Source organism: Macaca thibetana, chromosome 4 (assembly GCF_024542745.1).
Source record: "Macaca thibetana thibetana isolate TM-01 chromosome 4, ASM2454274v1, whole genome shotgun sequence".
In the NCBI taxonomy this organism is placed as follows: Eukaryota; Metazoa; Chordata; class Mammalia; order Primates; family Cercopithecidae; genus Macaca; species Macaca thibetana.
In genome coordinates this window covers 10794688-10812655 of record NC_065581.1, presented here as the reverse complement: position 1 = coordinate 10812655, position 17968 = coordinate 10794688, and the positions used below count along the sequence as shown (strand labels likewise).

At 41.8% G+C, this 17968-nt stretch overlaps 1 protein-coding gene across 6 annotated transcripts in view; it reads left to right on the top strand.

The window, feature by feature from the left end:
* Nucleotides 1-17968, top strand: part of MAK (male germ cell associated kinase) — a 67438-nt gene that overhangs the window by 11276 nt on the left and 38194 nt on the right. For all 6 annotated transcript variants that reach the window (XM_050789583.1, XM_050789582.1, XM_050789580.1 and 3 more), the window contains exons 3-6: nt 7671-7725; nt 8638-8759; nt 13250-13329; nt 15934-16066. In XM_050789583.1, coding sequence (XP_050645540.1) covers nt 7671-7725; nt 8638-8759; nt 13250-13329; nt 15934-16066 — 390 coding nt within the window. The remainder of the gene's footprint in view (nt 1-7670; nt 7726-8637; nt 8760-13249; nt 13330-15933; nt 16067-17968) is intronic.

Genomic DNA, 17968 nt, shown 5'->3' with positions numbered 1-17968 from the left:
CAGAAGGGGCATTGGGTCTTGGATGTGGTCCCACAGATGGTTATTACTGTCTGGTTTTATATGACGAAGTGTTCATCATTTTTTTCTGAGTGGCAAAATACGGTATTTGTTTTATTCTTCAAAAATATGGTAGTTTGTGTTGTTTTGTTTTGTTTTGAGATGGAGTCTCGCTCTGTTGCCAGGCTGGAGTGCAGTGGCGCTATCTCAGCTCACCACAACCTCCGCCTCCTGGGTTCAAACAATTCTCCTGCCTCAGCCTCCTGAGTAGCTGAATTATAGGCATGCGCTACCACGCCCGGCTAATTTTGCATTTTTAGTAGGGACAGGGTTTCTCCATGTTGGTCAGGCTGGTCTTGAACTCCCGACCTCAGGTGATCCACCAGCCTCAGCCTCCCAAAGTGCTGGGATTACAGGCGTGAGCCACCGTGCCCGGCCTACTGTACTCTTTTTTAATTGGGAAAGCAAAAGCTTTCCCACATCCCATCCAGAATGCATCGGGTTTCTTCTCGTTGATCAGAAGTGTACCACGTGGCACCCCTAGCTGCAGAGAGGATGGGAAACTGATTACTTAGCTTAGCATTTTATATCCCTGTGTAAAAGCTGACTCTGAATGACAAGGAAGAGAAGGAGGGCTTTCGGCTAGTCGGCTTACCACGTGTCTGCCATATGCAGTAACTACTGTGTGCTGGGCAATGCTCCACCTTAGGCAAGGATGGAGCAGAAATGAATGGAAAGAGGAGTCCCATGGAAGACTTGAAGAAAATTGAAAAATTCATTTATCACAGAATTGTTAAACTACTACTGTGTTTCATGATCAGGACAAAATGGGGACAAGATAGATGTCTTACAGTATACTCAGGAAAACCAACAGATTCAAGAAGTTACATCATCAAGTATGCTAAGTCCTATGATGGGGGAATGTTGGGTCCTATGGGAGCCTAGAGAAGCCACACTGGAGAGGTATCATAAAAGGCTTCCTAAATCAATGAGACCTCAAGAATGAGAGAAAAAAATTTTTTTTTAAAGTGGGGGGTGGATGGGGAAATGCTCCAGGGAGTAAGAAATAGTATGTATGAAGCCCTGGAGGCAAGAGAGAGTGTGTGAGGGCCTAACTGGGGCTGAGTAACTGAAAGAAGCATACGTGACTGGAATGTGGATTACAAGTGGGGCAGAGGAGGGACGTGAGGCTAACAGGTGAAGTTGTGAAGCCAAATGAAGGAGTCTGTATATCTTGAGGACTAGAAGGTCATGAAGGATTTTAAGCAGAATTGTTCATGTGATCAAATTTTTAGAACTGGCTGGTTAGCAGAAGACTGGAGACTTGATTGAAGAGGTCAAGACTGGACACAGGGTGGCCAGTTAGAAGGTCAGTACAGTCATCTTGGTTAGAGTTAGAAGGTCAGTGCAGTCATCTGGGTTAGAAGTGGAGGTAGCCTGACAGGAAAATAGCTTTGGGGATGGATGTAAGTGGATACAGTCAAGGGACATTTAGGAAGCAGGCTGTATAGAAATTGGTGACTGGGCATGAGGATGGATGGTGGAGTAAAAGATGAGGAAGAGTCCGGGCTAACTCCTGGGATTCTGGCTTAAATGTATGGTGGTGGTGCCATGTACCATGTCAAGGAGGGGAAAATCACAGGCTTTAGGGGTAAAGCTGAATTCAGTCTGGGGCATAATGACTTTAAGATGACTTTTAGTCAATTGAATATTTGCATTTAAATCTCAAAACAGAGGTGCAAGCTAATGATTTGGAATGGTTAGTCTACAGATGGTAATTGAAACTCTTTAGAGGGAGAAGAAAAGAGAGGTCCTCATTTGAAGCACTGAGAAACCATGGCATATAAAGGATGGGCCCTGGAATAGGATCTTACAAGTCCGAGGAACTACCAGAGAAATAGGGGAGAAACCAGGAGAATGTAGAAAATATCTGAAACCGAGGGAAAGATCTAAAGAAGCAAAAGCATGTATCAAGAAGTCTTGAGTGTGGTGATTCCAGAGCTCTTTCAATGGCTCAACATTTACCCAAGAAATTCAGATGTTTTCTATGATTTTCATGCTGAGCGGTTAGCATTGTTTTTGTCCTCAAATGTGTCATCTAGTGACCACCTTATGGCTACTTCACCTCCAGGCATTACATCCATGCTCAAGGAGGGAAGAAAAGAGAATAATACCAGCAAACTCTTCTCATCTTTTATGAAGAAGTAATAATTCTTTCCCAGAAGTCCTCAAGGACATCCCCTTACATCTTACCGGCTAGCACTGGGTCACGTGGTCTCTCTTCCAAAGGAGACTGAGAGAGTATTTACTCTTCCAGTCTCTGTTTTAGGAGGCAGAAGGAAAGGGGCTGGAAGTGGCCTTGTGATATTTCAACAATATCATCTGCTATGGTGTTCCTTGGGTTTGGGGAATATGACATAACTGGTGGCCGTGGTGAGCATTGTTCCAGTGGAATAGTAGAAGCCAGACCGCAGTGGGACAAGGAGTAGCGGGAAGTAGGGCAGTGGAGGCGTGGAGCTTTGGAGAGCTGTGAAGGATGAGTTACTGAGTTGCTAAGAAAACCACAAAAGAGTTTCCCAGTGTCAGAAAGAGTCCGCCTGAAATTACATGGGATGAATGTGAAAGTGGAGCTGCTGGGAGCATTTTCATGACTTTTCTTTCCACCCGCACCCATCTGTATGGAGAGGGGAGACTGGAGGATGACAAGGCAGGAGCGGTGGAACGATGGGAGAAGGGGATGTTCAGAACGTGTGTGTGATCTTGAGAGAGTAGTGGATGAAAGGCTGATGGTGGGGCCAAGCTGGATGAGGAGGCAAGCCATGCCACGCAGGTGGTTGTAGGAATAGCCACAAGTTGAACAAGAAAGAGGTTGTATAAAGAAGTTTCGAGGGTAACGACGGTGAAAAGGATAGGAGGTTATGATCAAGAGTCTGAAGTTGGAAAGGTTGTTAGGTCTTGGACAGTAGGACTGTTCCTCATAACAAGGCGTTTATGAGTAACTGTGGTAGGACAGAGGTGAACCTTTCTTAGGAGTTAAGCAACTGTGAAGGCGGCTACTGGCAAGGTTAACAGTTTAACCTACACTGACTATTCTCTATAGCCGTTATTCCTCAAGTCTGAATGAGATAGTTATGTTATCTACAAGAGTCATACAAGCAGGCTTTGCCATCTCTTTAAAGCCTGATATACAGGGATGAACTTTACCTGAAAATTACAGATATTAGAGTCCTCATTCTCCCTTCTCATTTTTTTTCTTTGTTACCAAAACAATTCACATCCCATAATAACCAATCAATCTTTTGCTTGGAGATAGAAAATTTTAGGCATTTCCAATTTAGGCTTAAATATTCTAGGTGTATCTTAGTGGGTAACACTTTAAGATCCATTGATACTTTTCCCCTAAAATTAAAAATAAATTCCAGGCCAGGTGTGGTGGCTGACGCCTGTAATCCGAACACTTTGGGAGGCAGATCACTTGAGGTCAGGAGTTCGAGACCAGCCTGACCAACGTGGGGAAACCCCATTTCTACTAAAAATACAAAAATTAGCCGGGTGTGGTGGCGTGTGCCTGTAATCCCAGCTACTCAGGAGGCTGAGGCAGGAGAATCACTTGAACCCAGGAGGTGAAGGTTGCAGTGAGCCGAGATCATGCCACTGCACTCCAGCCTGGGCAACAGAGTGAGACTCCGTCTCAAAATAAATAAATAATAAGTAAATTCTACATTGAATACATTTGGTGGAGTAGCTGAAGAAGAGCTGCCTAGCCTTTATTTTCAGAGTGGGCAGTAAACATGTCCCCTTGAAGGGAAATTGATTACCTGGAAGAAGGTGTTTTCATTCTAAAAACCTTTTAGACAAAAGAGCCAGAGTTGGGGGCTGGGAGTCGGGGGTTTCTGTTGAAATTAGACAAATTCAGCTACGGAATTTAACAAGTTCCATGTGTTACTAGATACGGCATTTAACACGTTCCATATGGAATTTAACAAGTAGGAATTAAACCAGTTCAGAATGATGTTGAGAAGCAGAGAAGAAGCTGAATGCTAGCCCTCTGCTTTTCCGGAGTTGGCCTGAAGAAGCAAGGGCATGGCGTGACAGTTGGCAGATGATGGATAGGGTGGTGTAATCTGCTACTGTGAACATGGAGAAGAAAGTCTGTGCTTAATTCAGCAGGCAAATCTTTTGAGCGGTCTAGAAATGCAGTCAGAACTGGCTAGGATGTGTTGTAGGGGAATGGTTAGAAGTTGGGAGAACGCTACACTGAACAAAATAAGAGGTTCCTTTTTGAATGTTTCCTTTGGGGAGTTTTAATTTAGATCACTGATATCTTGTGTTTTCTGCTGCCATTTTTTTACAGTTATTTTTATGTTAGAGGATGGTAGAAAGATTCCCTCACTTCATTACGTTAATAAATATCTATTAAGCCCCCTGCCCTTTAAGAACTTGAGAGGTAGTTCCATTTCTGAAGTTGATTTCCTGTGTCAGATGGGAACACCATGGTACCATCTCTGATTTGTTCATTGCCCTGGCATGGAGTAGATATTGACGAATTAATACATAACAAAAGATGGCAAGGAACCTAAAAGGAAATGCCTTTTCTTAGCTATTCTAAGCAATTGGTTTACCTTTGGGATAGTGATTTTGCAAGGAAACTTCTGTTGTAGGTAGACACATGCATTGCCTTAGGGAAGTACTGCTGAGAAGTGGTAATTGCTGGAAAGAAGAGTACATCTGGATGGATGAAGAGAATACAGATTTTTTTTTTTTTTTTTGAGACGGAGTTTCACTCTTGTTGCTCAGGTTGGAGTGCAATGGCACGATCTCAGCTCACTGCAACCTCTGCCTCCCAGGTCCAAGCGATTCTCCTGCCTCAGTCTCCCAAGTAGCTGGGATTATAAGCATGCGCCACCATGCCCAGCTAATTTTTGTATTTTTAGTAGAGATGGGGTTTCTCCATGTTGGCCAGGCTGGTCTCAAATTCCTGACCTCAGGTGATCCGCCCACCTTGGCCTCCCAAAGTGCTGAGATTACAGGCATGGGCCACCACGCCAGGCCCAGAATTTTAAAAGTACCCAATCTTTTAGAAGCCAAATAAAAATATGTTCAAGTTACTTTTCACAGTTCAGTGATAACTGAAACTTTCATGCTACCTGTAAAATCTGCACTCTCACTGGGCATGCTGGTGTGCACCTGTAGTCCCAGCTACTCCGGAGGCTGAGGCAGGCGGGCTGCTTGAGCTCAGAAGTTAGAGGCTGTAGTGCGCTATGACCGAGCCTGTGAATAGCCACTGCACTCCAGCCTGGGCAACACAGGGAGACTTTGTCTCTTAAAAAAAAAAAAAAATCTGAGGCCGGGCGCAGTGGCTCACACCTGTAATCCCAGCACTTTAGGAGACCAAGGCGGGCAGATCACGAGGTCAGGAGATGGAGACCATCCTGGGTAACAGGGTGAAACCCCGTCTCTGCTGAAAATACAAAAAATTCACCAGGCGTGGTGGCTGGCGCCTGTAGTCCCAGCTACTTGGTAGACTGAGGCAGGAGAATGGCATGAACTCGGGAGGCAGAGCTTGCAGTGAGCCGAGATTGCACCACTGCACTCCAGCCTGGGTGACAGAGCAAGACCCTGTCTGAAAACAAACAAAAAAAATCAAATCTGGCCGGGCGCGGGCACTTTATGCTTCAGCAGGACATTTTATAAATCTATAGCACTGAAAGGTATCTTTTAATAAGCTAGTAAACCCCCATTTCATCACACTTCTTCATAAATGTCTAGTACCTGAGTAACTGCGAATGAAATTCTCATTCACTAAGGATATTTTGAAAATAATAGCAGTGATGTCCTTTATGTCATCTTACAGTCAATCACAGATATTGGTAAAAATGAAAACATCTAGTAGTTATTGAGTGCTGAACTAAGCAGTTTGCAAGAAGCTCTTCTTATGCAGTAGTTTGTACTGTATGGCTAACTAAGGAATTTGAGGCATAGACTGGTCATTAGGTAACTTGTCCAAAGTCCTATGGTGAGTGACTGGGCCAGGATTTGAATCCAAGCAGTGCGGTTCCAAAGCCTCTGTTCTTGGCCATGATGTTGTGCTGCCAATTTTTACTCATTTCCTCACCTGTGTGTTATACCCCTATAGAGCCTCTGGATCATAAGGATTATAGTAATTAATAAAGACAATGCTAAGCTTCCCAAGGATCTTCTGGAACATCTCGGTAGGAGATTATATTACTAAATGAAAGCAGCATGGCATATTTGGTTTTTCTTTTTCACAGCCCAGCCTTATAATTCCCATACCTGAAGAAACATTTTTTAGAATATGAATCCTGTCTTTTATCCGCTGTTTTGTATGGTGACTAAAAATCTGTTCATATAAAAACACATGTTCATGTGAAAACACAACAACGAACTATGGTGTATATAGTGGAAATACTTTTTACCCTAAATACACTTTTGGTATATTTATCTCTAGTAGAAACCAACATTGGGATGAAAGAGAGGAAGTAAAGAACAAAATTCAAGAGAGCCATTTCTCTCTTTTTTTTTTTTTTTGAGACAGAGTCTCGTCTGTCGCCCAGGCTGGAATGCGGTGGTGCAATCTCAGCTCACTACAACCTCTGCCTCCTGGGTTCCAGAGATTCTCCTGCCTCAGCCTCCCTAGTAGCTGGGACTACAGGCACCTGCCACCACGCCCAGCTAATTTTTTTGTATTTTTAGTAGAGATGCGGTTTCACCATGTTAGCCAGGTTGGTCTTGAACTCCTGACCTTGTGATCCGCCCACCTCACCCTCCCAAAGTGCTGGGATTACAGGCATGAGCCACCGCTCCTGGCCAAGAAAGCCATTTCTAATGTTTATAGTTACTTCTGAATTTTTACCGACTTAAATAATTTAAGTAAGGAGACATTTAACTATGGGCTTCTTGTCTAAAGCTGATGTAATGATATGAGAGTTATCAGATCAAATTATTTGACTACATTTGCTCAAAATTTGTGATTTCTTTCCCTAACTCCCTCTGAAGTATAGTGTTTTATATTTATCTCTTAAGTTCTAAAAAGAGAGGAACTTGAAAGGGACCGTTTAAGAAAGGCACAATTAAACTGATTAGAGAAATGTTAAGAACTCACCCAGAGGCCGGGCACGGTGGCTCAAGCCTGTAATCCCAGCACTTTGGGAGGCCGAGACGGGCGGATCACGAGGTCAGGAGATCGAGACCATCCCGGCTAACATGGTGAAACCCCGTCTCTACTAAAAAATACAAAAAAACTAGCCGGGCGAGGTGGCGGGCGCTTGTAGTTCCAGCTACTCCGGAGGCTGAGGCAGGAGAATGGCGTAAACCCGGGAGGTGGAGCTTGCAGTGAGCTGAGATCTGGCCACTGCACCCCAGCCTGGGCGACAGAGCCAGACTCTGTCTCAAAAAAAAAAAAAAAAAAGAACTCACCCAGAAAGGAAGATTAATGGTAATTTTTTCACTTTTGCGTTAAAGCTGATGTTTGGATGTGACATAGGCCTAACAAGTAGCCTTGAGATATAGGAGGTGATTTCCTTGTAAGGATGAGGAAAGGGAGAGAGAGCTCGTCCAAAGTGAACCAATACTGGAGTAAGAAAGCCAGCAGTGTAATGTGTGTCTTTGAATTCTCAATCCCTGAACACTAAACTTTCCCTAATTTATTTTAGGATGAAGAGAAAGTTCTATTCTTGGGATGAGTGCATGAACTTGAGAGAAGTTAAGGTAAAATCCTAAAGATGAAAAGAACCTGGAAGGCCTTAATGCTACCTGAGGATAGTAGTTAAGATTATTTTATTCTCTGTGGGAAGCATTCTGAGGATAATTGTGTTTGTTTTTCCTTTATATTCCTAAATTAATTTCTCATTTCTTTTGGTTCTGATGTCAGTGGAGAATAGCATATAATTATATCCTCACATTTGAAAGTTCACTTTCACTTTTAAGAGAGCATCTTAAAATCATATTATGCAAAGACAACTTTCCTTTTCTTTTTTTTTTTTTTGAGGAGAGTCTTACTCTGTCACCCAGGCTGGAATGCGGTGGCATGATCTCGGCTCACTGCAACCTCCACCTCCTGGGTTCAAGCGATTCTCCTGCCTCAGCTTCCTGAGTAGCTGGGACTACAGGTGTGTGTCACCATGCCGAGCTAATTTTTGTATTTTTAGTAGAGACAAGGTCTTACCATGTTGGCCAGGCTGGTCTCGAACTCCTGACCTCAGGTGATCCGCCCACCTCAGCCTCCCAAAGTGCTGAGATAGCAGGCATGAGCCACCACGCTCAGCCACCAAAGACATCTTTTTGAATTACTACATACCATTTCCTTAGATTTTATGCTTAAAGACTTGGATATAATTTTGGATACCTTTGCATGGTTAAGTCAGACAAAAGTTAGACCTATTTATAAACCAAGGGAAAAATGTAATAGATTGAGATGTTTAATAGCTATTGCTGGCTTGATTTATCGTTTGCACTTAACGTTCATTACTTAAAGCAATTATGGAGATATTAAAATGTAATTAATTAATGAACCCAGGAGAAATGGAAAATTACATAATTATCATACTTAGCGTTGATACGATTTTGCCAACTTTTATAAGTTTTTTTAAGAAATTTTAATGCGTATTTGTTATTTTTCAGTCTCTGAAGAAACTTAATCATGCCAATGTTATTAAATTGAAAGAAGTTATCAGAGAAAATGACCATCTTTATTTTATATTTGAATATATGAAAGAAAACCTCTATCAGTTAATGAAAGACAGGTATGTTTTTATTCACATTTTTCCCTGTTATTCCCTCCATGAGTTTTTGATCCTTTCAATATGTCATACTTTACGAGATAAAAATTGATCACTCCAAAAGGTAAATTTAAATTAACTAGTTCTGTTACCTTTATCAAAGGGTAACATTTAACACTGAAGAAGAACCAGCTGTGACATAGCCAGCATCTTTCTCTTGTAAATCCTTGAAAGTGAAGGCCAGTATCTTATATAAATACACATACTATCTATTTATGCTTTTTAAAATACAAATTTATGTATAGTTTAGTACTCAGTAATAAAGCTGGCCTTGGGCACTGTTGAAAAGATTATCTTGGTTGCTCTCCCAAGCATCTTGTGAAGGTTAATGAAAGAATGGAGAAAGGAATGAAGTTGCTTTCAAGAAAGGATCTAAAAAATTCATTCAGTAGAATGCACAAGTCAATGATAAGACTTGTTGTGTTACCAATTCCAAGGAAATTCACAACTTGTAAGTATGTGTGGGCAGAATCTGTACAGAGAGAGCTTCAGTCTTCCGCCCTGGACTTGGGGAGATAATGTTTTAATGGTTGTTCTGGTCACATCTGGGAGATTAACATCCATTTTGCCTGCTTTTAAAGTGAGAAATGTTCAGCAAAAAACCCTGAAATACTTAGAAATAATTTTCCAAAGTAATGATGTTGATTTCTCTCTGTTTCTTTCACACACACGCACACACACACACACATACACTCACTCACTGAAGGTCTGAGGATGTTACGTGAATTCTTCTTTAATCATACTTTTCCCGTTCTCAAAGCATATTTATTGAATGCCTCTTATGTTCCAGGCCGAAATCATTATAACATTAATATCAATTAAAATAAAAGTAAATTTCTGCCCCTCAAATCAGTTTTTACTTTTCTAAAGTCCCTTCTAGGCCTTGTATATAGACATGCACGCCTTTGTACTTACTTGTAATTTCAGTGGGACAAAATGTTTTATTTGATTCATTTACTTACAAGTATTTTTTATGTGGATATGTAGTATTTATAGTTACTATAAATAATATATTCTGTTAAATGTCTGTACTAAGCTTCACTTTTTGAACTATTTAAAATAAATATCAGTGCAAAAATAGGTTGGTAATTATTGTATATAATATTGATGGAATTATTACCATTAAAGGTGATAATTATAAGCATTGTGAAAATGCTTCCAAGTGGAAAAAACAAACGAAATTGCGTGTATGTGACATTCATTCCTAATACAAAAGTTATGCATGCAAATAAATTAGGACTGGATTAGAATACTGAAAAATTAAAAGTTTCTTAATCACGTAGAATTATGAGTAATCTTAATTTTCAGCCTCTAATAAATTTTGTCCTGTAAAATATTGAAATGATATATACATACATGAAATATCAAGATACACTTGTTGAAGAAAAAAATGGAATACATAAATGCATGAAATATTAAATTTTTGTCTATTTTTGAAATATATATAAATCTGGCTGGATGCAGTAGTTCCTGTCTTTAATCCAGTACTTTGGGAGACTGAGGTGGGAGGATCACTTGAGCCCAGGAATTTGAGACCAGCCTGGGCAACATAGTAAGACTCCATCTCTACAAAAAAATTTAAAAATTAGCCAGGCATGGTGGCACACACTTGTAGTCCTAGCTACTTGGAGGCTGAGGTGAGAAGATTGCTTGAGCCTAGGAGGTTGAGGCCATCCATAATCCCAGCCACTCAGGAAGGTGAGACAGGAGAGTTGCTTGAACCCAGGAAGCCAGCTAATTTTTGTATTTTAGTAGAGACAGAGTTTCACCATATTGGCCAGGAGGCAGAGGTTGCAGTGAGCCAAGATTGCAATATGTATTTTATATATATATATAATATATGTATAAAAAATTATATATATGCATTATATATGTGTGTATATATATGTATTATATATGTATATATATAGAGAGAGAGTATAGAGCTACACTAATACAGTAGCCACTAGTCAGATGTGGCTAGCTCCTGAAATGTTTGCATTGAGGAGTGTTGTAAATGTAAAATAAATTACACATCAGATTTTGAAAACTTGGTACAAAAGAGAAAATGTCTTAATAATTGTTGTATTTTTTTTACTCCAGGGTTGGTGACTCACACTTATAATCCCAGCACTTTGAGAGGCCAAGGCGGGAGGATTGCTTGAGCCTCAGGAGTTTGAGACCAGCCTAGGCAACATAATGAGACCATGTGTCTCTCTTCTTTTCAGAGACAGAGTCTCACTCTTTTACCCTGGCTGGAAGGCCGGAGTGCAGTGGTGCAAACATGGCTCACTGTAGCCTCGACTCTCCGGCTCCAGCAATTCCCCTGCCTCAATGAGGCCCCAAGTAGCTGGGACTACAGGCACGCGCCACCATGCCTGGCTGATTTTTATATTTTTAGTAGAGACAGGGTCTCACCATGTTGCCCAGGCTGGTCTCGAACTCTTGAACTCAAGGGATCCACCTGCCTTGGCCTCCCAGAGTGCTGGGATTACAGGCGGGAGCCACCACACCCAGCCAGTGTGTCTTTTTCAAAAAACAAAAAAAAGGTAAATTTTTATTTATTTATTTATTTATTTATTTATTTATTTATTTATTTATTTATTTATTTATTTATTTTGAGACGGAGTCTCACGCTGTTGCCCAGGCTGGAGTGCAGTGGCGCGATCTCGGCTCACTGCAAGCTCCGCCTCCCGGGTTCCCGCCATTCTCCTGCCTCAGCCTCCTGAGTAGCTGGGACTACAGGCGCCCGCCACCGCGCCCGGCTAATTTTTTGTATTTTTAGTAGAGACGGGGTTTCACTGTGGTCTCGATCTCCTGACCTTGTGATCCGCCCGCCTCGGCCTCCCAAAGTGCTGGGATTACAGGCTTGAGCCACCGCGCCCAGCCAGGTAAATTTTTAAAATAAATAAATAATTAAAAAAAAATTTTTGTAGAGGCATGGTCTTGCTCTGTCACCCAAGCTGGAGTACAGTGGTACAGTCAGCTCATTTTTATATCGATTACATGTTGAAATAATATTTGGCGCATATTAGGTTAAATATATTGTTAAAAATTAATTTTACCTGTTTGATTTCTTTTAACATGGCTGCTAGAAAAATGATGTTAAGTACACAAGTGGCTCTAATATATATTTCTTTCTTTTTTTCGTGGGGGATGGAGTCTTACTCTTTCGCCCAGGCTGGAGTGAAGTGGTGTGATTTCAGCTCACTGCAATCTCCGCCCACTGGGTTCAAGCGATTCTTCTGCCTTAGCTTCCTGAGTAGCTGGGATTACAGACATGTGCCGTCACGCCCAGCTAATTTTTATATTTTTAGTAGAGATGGGGTTTCACCATGTTGACCAGGCTGCTCTTGAACTCCTGACCTCAGGTGATCCACCCACCTCGGCCTCCCAAAGTGCTAGGATTACAGGCATGAGCCACTGTGCCCAGCCAGCTCTTACGTTTCTATTGGACAACACCAATATGCAGAATATAACTGAAGCATTTATTTATATCTCTAACTTTATTTATTTTTTCCTTTTCTTTTTGAGACAGGATCTCACTCTGTCACCATGCTGGAGTGGAGTGGCACAATCACAGCTCACTGCAGCCTCGAACTCCCAGGCTCAAGTGATCCTCCCACCTCAGCCTCTCCAGCAGCTGGATTATAGGCCTGCGCCACCACACCTGGCTAATTTTTGTATTTTTTGTAGAGACAAGGTTTCACCATGTTACCCAGGCTGGTCTTGAACTCTTGGACTTAAGCAATCCTCCCACCTTGGCCTCCCAAAGTGCTTGGGATTATAGGCATGAGCCACCACACCCGGCCACCTCTAAAATTCTTAAAGCCTACATAATACAGATTCACATGCTTGGCTTATCTGTTAGTAATTCAGTTTTTCAACTTGCTTTGCTCTTCTTGGAACAGTTTAAAATTCAGCTGGTTAGACCGGGCACGGTGGCTTACTCCTGTAATCCCAGCACTTTGGGAGGCCGAGGTAGGCAGATCACCTAAGGTCAGGAGTTCAAGACCAGCCTGACCAACATGGCGAAACCCCATCTCTACTAAAAATACAAACCCAGGCATGGTGGTGCATGTCTATAATCCTAGCTACTCAGGAGGCTGAGGCAGGAGAATTGTTTGAACCCGGGAGGTGGAGGTTGCAGTGAGCCTAGATTGTGCCATTGCACACCAGCCTGGGTAACAGACGGCAAAATTCTGTCTCAAAAAATATATACATATACACATACATATTTTATATGTGTACAATATATTCAGTTTTGGATTTGAGTTTTTACCTCACATCAAAACAAAAAAAATCTAATTTTCATGTTTTAAATGTATGAGCTTTAACACTATAAATCTGTGAATCGCACCTTTAACCAGTATCGTGAGGCCAGTAGAGGCTCCAAGGCAGGGGGAATATAATCCTTCTTTGGATTGGTTGGCTGGTTGCTTAACAGAATTATGTGACTGTTCATTTCTTTACAGAAACAAGTTGTTCCCTGAGTCAGTCATCAGAAATATTATGTATCAAATATTGCAAGGGCTGGCTTTTATCCATAAACATGGTAGGTTTCTTTTAAGTTTCATTTCCCTACCTCTTTAGATTACTGTCGAGATTGTGCATAGAAATTACTTATAAAACTGTTAAATAACTTTATATTGGATAACTATGAATTTGGGGTATGTGCCTATACACACTGACATTTTAATTTTAAAACTTTATAATTTCTGTGATTCTATATAAAATGGAATTTCTGGCTGGGCACAGTGGCTCACGTCTGTAATCCTAGCACTTTGGGAGGCCAAGGCAGGCAGATGCAGATCACTTGAGGTGAGGAGTTCGAGACCAGCCTGGCCAACATGGCAAAAACCTGTCTCTACTAAAAATACAAAAATTAGCTGAGTGTCATGGCACGTGCCTGTAATCCCAGCTACGTGGGAGGCTGAGGCAGAAGAATCGCTTGAACCCGGGAGGCGGAGGTTAGTGAGTTGAGATCGTGCCACTGCCGTCCAGCCTGGGTGACAGAGCAAGACTCTGTCTCAAATAAATAAATAAAATAAAATAGTTGCTTTTTAAAAAACTAATATTTAGTTCAAATAGGATGAATTACCAATATATGTATATTAGGATGGGGAAAGCCTTAGATGCACAAATATGTAATTGGTTTAGTTCTCTGAGACCTTATGAATTAGTGTCCCTCTGCTCTGCCTCACATGGTCCCATTCCTGTTGTTACATTTGTTACAAAAGTACAATGAATGTCTCTTGGACACAGTGAAATGGATGTTACCAACTATTTAGAGTAAGAAGTACCGGATAAACTTGGATTACAAAACTGTTAAACAGATGTCACAAACAGAGCCCACTCTGGCTTTGAAGTGATTAAAAACATTTAGGCTTAAAAAGTCTTCCCAACCCCAGCTGGGCGCGGTGGCTCACGCCTGTAATCCCAGCACTTTGGGAGGGCGAAGCAGGTGGATCACGAGGTCAGGAGTTTGAGACCAGCCTGGCCAACATAGTGAAATCCAGTCTCTACTAAAAATACAAAAAATTAGCCAGGTGTGGTGGCAGACGCCTGTAATCCCAGCTATTCTGGAGGCTGAGGCAGGAGAATCGCTTGAACCTGGGAGTGGGAGGTTGCAGTGAGCCCAGATGACACCACTTCACTCCAACCTGGGTGACAGAGCAAGACTCCATCTCAAAACAAAAAAAAAAACCAAAAATAAAAAAAAGAAAAGAAAAGAAAAAGATAAAAGAAAGTCTTCTCAGCCCCAAAGCTACATGAAAACCCTCTTCAAGTGATCACCTGCAGTCTCCCTGCCTCCCAAGGTCATTGGAACCCAAGCCATTTGGATATAACCAGAATACTTTAGATTGCCCTTAGAAAAAGCCTTCCTTAAGACAAATACTCATCTGCCAGGAGGGCTTTAATGTTTGTTCTTTTCCCCTGGGTTTTCTTTTTATTTGTTTGTTTGTTTGTTTGTTTTTGATGGAGTCTTGCTCTGTTGCCCAGGCTGGAGTGTGGTGGCATGATCTCGGCTCACTGCAACCTCCACCTCCCAGGTTCAAGCGATTCTTCTGTCTCAGCCTCCCGAGTAGCTGGGACTACAGGCATCTGCCACCATACCCGGCTAATTTTGGTATTTTTAGTATAGATGGGGTTTCGTAATATTGGCCAGGCTGGTCTCAAACTCCTGACCTCATGATCTGCCCACCTCGGCCTCCCAAAGTGCTGGAATTACAGGCGTGCGCCACCACACCCGGCCCCCGCTGGGCTTTCTGCCTCATTTTCTTTGGTTTCCCCATTATCTTCATAACCATTTATTTTATAGATTGAATTGCTAATATAAACATTATAATTATTGGGATTTTGCAATAACACAGCTATTGAGTAAAACTGAACATTAGATAAAACAATTTTAAATGAAGAAATTAGTTCTGATGTGTGGAGTTACATTTTTATTGAATGGACTTTTTAAACAGGTGATTTTTCTCAAGGAGTCAGCTGCACTGACTTAAGCCTGATTAAAAAGTGCTCTTCTCAGCCTGGGTGACGTTGCAAAATCCTGTCTCTATCAAAAATACAAAAACTTAGCTGGAAGTGGTGGCATGCACCTGTGCTCCCAGCTTAGTGGGCTGAGGTGAGAGGATTGCTTGAGCCCAAGAAGTTGAGGCTGCAGTGAACCGAAATCGAGCCACTAGACTCCGGCCTGGACAACAGAGCAAGACCTGCCTCAAAAACAAAAACAAAAACTTCTCACACGTTAATTAGGTGACTTCACTCTGGCCCTCAGCCTCCTCCTCTGTTGCACAGTAGTGATAACAGTACCTCCTTAAAGTTGTTGTGCAAATGAATGGAGATAATCGTAGTGTAATAATACCTAGCCCAGCGCCTGAACACCCCCGGAGTCACAAATAAAAATAAATGTTAAATGGGTAGTTATTTTTAATTATCTCATACACTGTGTGAACTTTCTTGCCAAAGCATTTTAAAAGTAGGGCCCCTACTTTCCCGTTACTTGTTAGACAATAAATATGGTTTACTTTTTTCCTAAGATGATGCTTCTTATTACAAAAGAGGGGGTTCATTTATATGTTGTTTATAAATCAGATAAAGCTATGTTTAAACCTAATGATTGATTTTATTTTTTTCTCTATATATCACCAAGGTTTTTTTCATAGGGACATGAAACCAGAAAACTTGCTTTGTATGGGCCCAGAGCTTGTGAAAATTGCTGATTTTGGACTTGCGAGAGAATTAAGGTCCCAGCCACCGTACACTGATTATGTCTCTACCAGATGGTGAGTAGGATTATGCAACCCTCCTGAGGCATAAGCCTATGGTGAAATTTTCCTACGATGGGTTGTTACATATTTCTGGAAGTTCTGTATTGAATATTTAAAACATAGAAATGAATTTTATAGTCTTTAAAGAAAGCGAAGGATTGGTTTATTGCTCTTCTGATCACTGAAAAAATAAGGAAAAAGCATTTCATTTATTCACTCAATCATTCATTCAACAAATATTTATTGAACACCTACTATGTGCCAAACATCATTTTAGGCACAGAGAACACAGCAGTAAAATAAAAAAAATAAAAGAAAAACCTCTGCCTTATGCTGCTTATATGACAGCCAATACACAGATAAACAAGTTAAAAATATTATGGGTCACCGACAGAAAGACATACCATGTTCACCAAAAGACGTGAATCCTCTCAACTGCACGCCACCCAAATGTCCACGAACAGTAGCATCGTATATCACCCAGAGGAATGCTTTGCAAGAGTGAGAGTGAATGGTCTATGACTGCATGCAGCAATATGGGTAGATCTAAGACAATGTTGAAAGCAAGAGTCCAAACAGAAAAAGGGCACATACCATACGATTTTGTTTATGTAAAGTACAAAAACAGAGACAAATAATCTGTGCCATAAACGTCGGGATAGCAAGCAGTTCCATGGGGGGTGTGTGTGTGTGTGGTTCCTGGACAAGTGCACAAGGGGCCTTCTGGGTGCTGGTAACATGTCTCTCTCTTTTTTGAGACAGTCTCACTCTCTCGCCCTGGCTGGAGTGCAATGGCGTGATCTTGGCTCACTGCAACCTCTGCCTCCCAGTTTCAAGTGATTCTCCTATCTCAGCCTCCCAAGTAGCTGGGATTACAGGTGCCCGCCACCACGCCTGGCTAATTTTTGTGTTTTAGTAGAGACGGAGTTTCACCATGTTATCCAGGCTGGTCTCCAATTCTTGACCTCAGGTGATCCACCCACCTCAGCCTCCCATAGTGCTGGGATTACAGGCGTGAGCCACTGTGCCTGGCCGATAACATATCTTTCTTGATCTGGGTGCTGGGTCCGTGGATGTGTTGTATTTGTGAAAATTCATCAAGCTCTGCTCTTAGAATACATGCCTCTGCCTGTGTGAATATTATACTCCAGTGAAAACAAGAACATACGTGTATCAGGCCGGGCATAGTAGTTCACGCCTGTAATCCTAGCACTTTGGGAGGTCGAGATGGGGGATCACTTGAGGCCAGGAGTTCAAGACCAGCCTGGCCAACATGGCTAAACCCTGTTTCTACTAAAAATACAACATTAGCTGGGTGTGGTGTCACATGCCTTGGTGCCACCTACTTGGGAGGCTGAGACATGAAAATCACTTGAACCTGGGAAGCAGAGGTTGCAGTGAGCCAAGATTGCACCACTGAACTGCAGCTTAGGCAACAGAGCAAGACTCTTTCTCAAAAAAAAAAAAAAAAAGAAAGAAAGAAATATATTTGAAACATCTGATGATGTTGATACATTATAATAAAGAAAAATAAAATATGAAAGGGGGCAGGGAGTTGGGGGAGATGGGGAGGGACAGGAATGTTGCTGTTTTACCTGGAGGGCCTCACTGAGAGTAGCCCTGAAGGAGAAACCCATGTAGACTTGGGGAGAACGTGCAGACCCCACACAGTGGCTCAGCCAGAATTTTTTTAGGCAGAGCAAATGCTAAATAGAAAAGCTTTGAGACAGGTGCATGCCCCACGTGAATTCCGCACAGCACAGAATGAATGAATGAGGGCAGTCATAGGAAACAAGGGCAGAGTTTGTAGAGTGGCCAGAAATGATAGTGACTTGGACCTGCTGGACATGCAGGTAGTGAGAAAGTGTGGAATTTTGGGTATGTTTTCTAATGAATCAGATATGGGAGCTGCAAGAA